The following is an 8,015-nucleotide window of genomic DNA, read 5'->3' as shown; positions in this document are numbered from 1 at the left end:
TCTACTCATTTTATTTCGTTTTGGTATAGTGAGTTGAAGAATTGAAGAGGTAGAACCTCTACCTGATGTTTGTTGCTGTCTGTGTCCCAAAGATATTAATATTTATCCTGACCAGCAAATATAGGAAGTAGAAGGAGAAGGAGATCACCCTACAAGGTCACAAACACAAAAACATTGACAGAGGTTCTAATGTTTAAATACACCACTTAAATTATTTTTAATCCTGCCTGTGTTCATTTTCCATCACATCTGTCCCAGTTGTCACCAGTCATCAGAAGGAGTATGAAGAAATCACCCCAACAGGAAATCAGACAGTAATAAAATGTTAATATGATTTTTTTTCTGTACACAAAGCTGATGTGACCCATAGCTTTCCACCCAAGAAGTATCTTTTCATTTAATCACATTCTAAAGGTGGTCAGAAAATGGTCACATTACATATACAGGTGTATCACATGTGCTGTCTGCATTTATCATGGTGTGAAGAATGTCCCACAATAGAATATATCCTTCTCACTGAACACCGTTTGGACTGGGATGGACTAGGTTCAACATGTCAAAAAGAATGATTTCAAGGCCAACAACTCTAATGTGTTAGAAATGCCACTACCACTGGCGGAACTACCAGGGTCGCAGCAGTCGCAATTGCAAGAAGAGGGCCCCCCGAGATCGTGCCGCTCCTTCCCCGCTGCTCTGCCACCCGCAGCATGTACGGGCGGCTGTGCGGCGGGGATGGAGAAGCTGACAGCCAGTAGTCGCGCAGAATGTGCTGCAGGCACCGCCAGGCAGCACATTCTGCCGTGCGAGGACCCTCTCCTCTTAGCCCAGCCCCCCTGGCAGCCGAGACGAGGAAGAAGGTCCTGCAGGAAAGGGAAGGTAAGTCTTCCCTCTCCTGCACAGAGGGGATGCTGGTGGTATTCTGCAGTGCTGGGTTTTTTTTATAATGTATTGCTGGGACTTGAAGTCCTGCATAACTGGTGGTATTCTGCATTGCTGTATAATCATTTTTCAGCAATGCAGAGTAGCACCAACTATGCAGGACTACAAGTCCCAGCAACACATTTAAGTAGGGATGCACCAGTGCCAAAACTGGGCATTTTCACGAGTACTCATACTTGTGAAAATGCCCCGATGCTAAATGCAGATACCGGTGTTCTGTTGAGAACGCCTACGTAGTCGAATTTGCCGACCTCTGCATCTGCGCTTGTGCACAGACCAGTAATATTAAGGGAACAGGGATTTATTTAAGTATTTAGTTTAAATTGTGACCGTTATTACTATCCAATCCATCATTTACCGCCATGGACACATATTATTAACGGTCACAATTAACAATTACAAATACTTTGTAAATAAATGCCAGTTTCCTCGTTAATCCCGTCTGTGCGCAAACGCAGATACTAAATCAGCGTTCTCAACAGAACACCGGCACTAAATTTTTAAACTGAAGCGGATGCCTGAGGTCCCGCGCTTGCTGAAGACCTCGGCAGCAATCCTGTTAACCGCACAGTGCCATGGCGGCAGGGAGTTGGGGGGCCCTTCATAGTTTCTTGCAACGGTGCTCTGAAGGTTCTAGTTACGCCTCTGGCGACTACTGACCTGTTTCAGGGCATTTAGGGTTGGGCATGCTGAAATGTGTCTGTAGCAGCTAGAAGATCTACTGGGCTATCACATTAGAGCTATTCTTTTTGACAAGTTTCTACTTGTCCAAGTAGTGCTTTACTCCTCTAAGGCCAGCAATAGTGGATAGAGGATTTCTTCCATTATGGCTGCTCTCACACTCACACAATGATAAACGGAGAAAGCACTTGTCATAGGTTAGGTTCAGTGTTTTTCATGAGTGTATTGCTTTTTATATATATATTTATTAATGAACTATTGTATATATCTTTTGGTCTCGGTCATCATTGCTGCAGTAACCATATACTTTACAAACATTGTAGAACCCAAACGTTTACCCTGCCTCCTTCCCACCGATGGAACACATAAAATAATAACTCTTGTTGTAATTTCATACATTGCATCAATAAGCCAAGACAGTCTGGTAAAGTGGGGCTTCACAAGAAATTAGGCCTATTTTAAGGACAATAACACTAAATTAGACACACATTAAACAACAAATCCAAAAGTACAAATAAAGCAGAATCCATTTGAAAAGAAAATTGAGGGAATATTAGTAAAGAAAATAATTATGTTAAAAGAGAACTATGGGGTAAACTTTTTATCCCATAGTTCTCTTTAGGGTCACGGGAGGACATATACTAACCTCCTCCGGGGACCCAAAGCTCAGTATATAGCCCTCTATTGCTCGCTATATACTGAGAGCGCCGCAGCTGGGACTGATCCCGACAATACTGTTGAGATCCACCCAGCTGGCTGATTGACAGTGGGCTCTGCCTATCTAGAGGCAGAGCCAGCTGAGCCTGCCCCCTCCCCCATCTGTTCCTCCACTCAGCGCTGGAGGATCGGAGAGGGGGAATCCCTGCGGGTAGCGGTGACTAACAGTCACCGCTCTCTGCAGGGAGATGATCGGGAAGTTCGCTCACTTCCCGATCGAAAGAGCCGATGTGTGACAGTTTCAATGTCACAGGTCGGCTCTAACTATGATAATGAGTGGAAATCACTCACCTCATAGTTCTCCTTTAACTTATAGTACATATGATTCAGAAAAAGCCTTAACAATGTATTCTAAAACAGAGGCATTTATATAATCATCCACAAAGCATGATTTCCCAAAACTACTGCTACATTGTAAAAAAAAAAAAAATTCACACAAGAGCAAGAGAAAGAACTGCAAAAGTATAACAATTCTGCCATAAGCAGGGAAAGAAACAAATAAAAAAGAGTCCTACCCAACCTAACGTTTTACTATTAGGTGCAATGAGGCAAGCTTTGATATTCTGCATGTTCCAGACAGGGAGATCTCTCCAATCCTTATCAAAGCTCCACTGTGAGTTGACCTTGATTCTCTTCTCTGCCAGTTTATAACCTTTTGGTGCTAGGAGATTGGTGCTGCTAGATTTTGGCACAAAGCTGTGGGCTAAACATCACCCTAAGCCCCCGTCACACTAAACCTTACCAGTAAAATTAACCCTTCCTGTTACTTAAACCCTAAATTCCCATTCACACCTAGGCGTTTTGTCACTCAAAGCTAAGTGCAACAAAACGCTCAAGACAAGGCATCCCATTCATTTTCATGACCCCTGCTCTTACCCGAGCATTTTGTTGCGCGCTTTGTCGCACAAAACTCCCATTGAAGTCTATCATCTATAGATTATATTAATCGCTATAATCTGCCAAAAAGTAGCTCATGTACTTTTTCCAGTGACAGGCTTTTTTCTGCTTGCAACAAAATACTCAGGTGTGAACAAAAGTCACATTCTCGTGGAATCTTGAGCATTTAAAAGAGAGCGGTGAGTATGAAGTACGTTTTTTTTTTCTCTTTTAACAGCGCTTTTTTAGCAGCCTTTTAAAAAATGTTTGGGGGCTGCAAAGTCGACTTAAATGAAAGATGCTAGTTAGGAATTACTATAGGATAACAAAGACAAATACTAAAGAGGCAGCCTGTGTGAGTTTAGATCTTTCTTACTCTGATACACTATGAGACTAAATAGCAGAATATACATTGAAAAATCGAAGCTGAATAAATTAATCATTATAACCAATTAACAGTTCTTCTTCTTTTGATAGAATGTGGGATTAGCTAATTTTGAACCCAGTGTCTGACTCCTATGGAAAATATCTGAAAATTATCAGCCTTGTGTATAAAGATTGCATATCTTTCAATCTGTACTTCAATGCATCATGCTGTAGTAGACAAAAGCCCCTCCTACAATGCCAGTCTATGGGTCAGACAACTCAGAATAAAATGCCCTCCCTGTGTGGCTGACAAGTTATCTCAACAGTTGTTAAGCAGATGCAGTTTGAGTCCACTGAGCCTCTGTCCAGGGGCTAATTTACATGACCTGACTCAGTACTTACCTTACTTAATATTAAACCACAGCCATACTCTGAAACTCTTCCCACTGCAATAAACTTTATTTAGTCCCAGGATGTGGAACAATTCACCTGGGCTCATTCCAGTAATGCATTTCACTAGTAAATAACTTATTTGTAGACGCTGTTTACTCTTACTTCTATCAAAATATGTTCAAGTGAATTGTATCAGAGGCAGGAGTTGAGCCAAGCTGTCGTTGATCTCAAGACCTAATGCAGTTTATTGTAGTGGAAAAAGTTTTAGAGTGTAGCCACCATTCATTAATGTATATGCTGTAATAGAGGTTTGGAAGACCTGCAAAGTAAACTGGCACCCATAGAAGGGGTAAGTGCCTTGGATTGTTTAAACTAAAGCTACCGTACAACGTACGAAATTATTAAAATGTAACGGTGGATTATCAAATTATTTGCCCCATATATGCTGCCCTACCTCTGTGTCAATAATGTGGGCACAATCAAATAACTGTGCCCACAGTATTGACACAGACAGAAGTAGGGCAGCATGTCATATATTGCAGCACAGTCCCTGTGCAATTGTCATAGATACAGAAAGGACATCCCCATTTAAAACTGTGTTGTAGAACCTCCCAATGTAAAACTATAAAATTGGAAATGTCATCTACTTGGATGTACCCACTGTTTTCCTTGATTTTTGAATTCTATGACAACAACCCATAGCTTAAAGTGTGTTTCCACTTTTGCAGCCAAACTTTATATTTGTTACATGTTCTAATTCAAATAACATAAGCCTAAAAATATTTAAAAATTGCTTCTTGCAGTTTAAATTGCTTTCACTTGGGTTAGGGTTTCTATTTAGCTTCTTAACCTTCTTGGTGGTATTCCCGAGTGTGAGGTTAAGGGTTAACATTTCTACTTGCTTCTTCTTTGTAATGTTAAGAGGGGTTGTGAGGGGTGAAATAATGATAGGGTCAACACCCCTTGTTGACCCTATCTGTACTGTGCTGGCTTATTTCATTAGGATTTTTTGCAGCACTTACTGCAATTACTTTTGCACGATATTCTAATTATTCGAGTTTCACCTGTAGATTTGAACACTGCCTGTCCTAATAAAGGGTTAAAGGATTACAACCCTCAAAACATCTAAAAAGGTAAGACATTTTTATAAAATATATATTTTTCCTTATGCTGTTTGAATGGGGACACATAACAAACATAAATAGGTTTTCTCAAATTTGACTGCAAAAGTGGAAATACACTTTTAAAACCTTTGGCTGTGTGTTTCCAGGATTTTGGTGCAACTGGCCTGTTTTGTTCCCTCTGTAGCAGGAAGAGAACTGAAATATATATACTTGGTAAAAAGTATATAGTAAATAAAGTATTGGTAAAGTTGGACATCCAAAAAGTAGACTGGTATTCCAATAGGAGTAAAATAGAGGGGACAGCAAAATGCATCAGCTAACCAGTAGACATTGCACCAATGCCCTGCCTGATTAGTGCTAATGTTCGTAAGGAAAACTGGGTAACCTGAGACTGGCACTCAAAGATCAATTTACTGCTGCAATAACAATGTAGCTGAAGGAACAGCATATGCAGCACACGGTAAAAATTAAAGGTGCAGAGATGGCTCTACCTGAACCTTATACTCATCAGTAGGCAAGGAAGCATAACCAGAGAATGGTGGAGTGCCAATGCCCTCCCTGGTTGGTTTATTTGCACCCTCATGATTCATTGTGTGCAATTTCATCATATCTGTCCCATCCTTTGTATCATGTTTGGCATCAATGGCAGCTAGCTCAGCTTTGGAAAGATGGTAGATGATGCCAGCTCCGAATGAGTCACCGACTACATTGATTGAAGTCCTCATTCGATCTCTGTTGAAATATAACATTTTGAGAGGAAAGAGTGATGGGTTAAGAAATAACAATACTGTTATAGCTTTCTCAACATAAATATACATAGTTACATAGTATTTGAGGTTGAAAAAAGACACAGGTCCATCAAGTTCAACTTTTGTGTGTCTGTGTGTGAGTTGTGCGTGCGTGTGTACGAGTCCCTGTGAGGTCTAGTATTTAAGAGTACCTGTAGCCTTGTATATTGCGGTCTCTCAGGATGGTATCTAATTTATTTTTGAATGAATCTATATACTTTGCAGATACCACTGCTTGTGGCAGAGAGTTCCAATATTTAACTGCTCTAACTGAAAAGAAGCCCCTATGCCCTTTGTGGTTAAATCTTTTCTCCACCAATTTTAGGTGGTAACATAAATATAGAAATATACAAATCATAATCTAAAATGTTTGCCAATTATCGTACTTAAATCTGACTTTATAATTGCCATATGGGATTACTTGTTATTGCACCAGAAGCCTCTGGCCTAGGGGTTAGTATTAGGGCTTTGTATAGGGGTTAGATTAGTGTTAGGATCACTTCAGGGTTTCGGTTAAGTGTTCAATATAAACTACTGTGTATTTCCCTCTCTAAAGAAAAGAAAATACGTTAGAAAATCAGTTATAAACAAAAGGACTAGTGGAATCGATCTTCCAAAATGTATAAAAGAGGTCAAACTTTATTTATCTTACTTCAAAATCTATAAAAAAAAACACCGCTCCTTTTTCCCTCTTAAATACATATGACAACGTTGTCATCACAGATATACCTTCACAGTCATGCTTCTCACACACACCCCCGACAGCTTTTTATCAGTTTTCATTACTGTTTTTCACTTAGAATCCAGAAGAACTTCAGCTTCTCATTAGGTCAGCTCATATCTCACAGCACTGCAGGATTGTAAACACTGGGACTGTTTTTTGCAAAGTCCACTTGAATTTGACACTTTGTTACACTATGTAAATTACCGCTGCCTTCCCGCTGTGCTCTGCTGGTCTGTCAATGTCTTAATCTCCATTCACACATAGGCGTTCGTGTGTCTGCGTGTTTTACGCACATCTTTACCTTTGCGGTTTGTGCGTCTGTGCATTTAGCACATTTTTACCTGTGTTAGGCGCACATAAACAAAGGCGTGCGTTTTAATTAGCAGATTGAAATGAGCAGATTGAAATGCATTGCTGTGAAGGTGTGAATGAGGAAATGTGCGTACAAAGTGCACACAGAAATGTGCAAACCATTTGTGTCGCGCGTTTGCATGCACTTCCATTGAATTCTAATGCAGCCAAACGTGCTGTATTCTGCCCAAGAGAAGCTCCTGTACCTTTTCCAGCTTGCAACAAAACACCTAGGTGTGAACAGAGCCTTACAGGGGAAAAATTATACTTGAAGATCCGCCAAAACAACTCAGTCTCTGAAGTTTCAACCTGTACGCTGCACCATTCCTTAAATCACCAATCTGTCAGCAGATTAACCACTGCCTTTCCACTGTGTTCTCCAAGGCTGTCAGTGTTTAACAGGAAAATTGTTGTACTCACAGGTCCAGCAGAATCCAAAACACAGAAGGATCATTAATTAAACCCATTGCCTATTGGCAGATTAAATGCTGCTTTCCCTCTGTGCTCTGAAAAGCTGCCAGTATTCAACAGGGGTAATATTGTACTCACGAATCGACCATAACAGGCTCAATCTTTAAAGTTGTCTTCCTCTCGATCATATTGTGCAGATCCGCCGTGCTGAAGTGTTTACATTTCGGTGGACCTCCATTTCAAACATAAATCGTCCTCAAGTATCACAGTGGAAGGGGAGAGACTGGATGACGTTACAGGCTACGTTTACGCATTTTGCTCAGCCACTCCCCCGAGCTTCGTCAGGGCGTAAAGCATTAGGAGTGGGTAGCAACTTTAAATAGTCCTCTTCCCTCCACCTCCTTTTATTAATACTTTGATGGTAAATGTGTAACCGTACAATATTTGGAGTTCTCTTAATTCTTATTTCTGTGAGTGTTCCTTTACTACAAAACTATGTACACACCTTTCACTTACCCTCAATCATTCTCACAAAACCTGGGGCATTTTTTTGCATTTTTAAGCATTCTTTAACCCCAAAATACTTGTAAACTACATTCTGTATTTAAACCTAAGGGGAACAATGTCCTCAACTTATAAATCCAA

General features: G+C 40.4%; 1 protein-coding gene across 1 annotated transcript in view; it reads right to left on the bottom strand.

The window, feature by feature from the left end:
- Positions 1-5,563: 5,563 nt before the first annotated feature.
- The window catches only part of LOC108802555 (excitatory amino acid transporter 2-like), a 43,076-nt gene continuing 40,624 nt past the window's right edge, over positions 5,564-8,015 (bottom strand). The window contains exon 6 of the mRNA XM_018574412.1: positions 5,564-5,828. Within this exon, the coding sequence (XP_018429914.1) occupies positions 5,564-5,828 (265 nt within the window). The remainder of the gene's footprint in view (positions 5,829-8,015) is intronic.

The sequence above is a fragment of the Nanorana parkeri genome, unplaced genomic scaffold (assembly GCF_000935625.1).
Source record: "Nanorana parkeri isolate BGI_ZX_2015 unplaced genomic scaffold, ASM93562v1 scaffold2944, whole genome shotgun sequence".
Taxonomy (NCBI): Eukaryota; Metazoa; Chordata; class Amphibia; order Anura; family Dicroglossidae; genus Nanorana; species Nanorana parkeri.
Note: the sequence above shows the minus strand (reverse complement) of the source record. Positions and strands in the feature narration are given on the sequence as shown.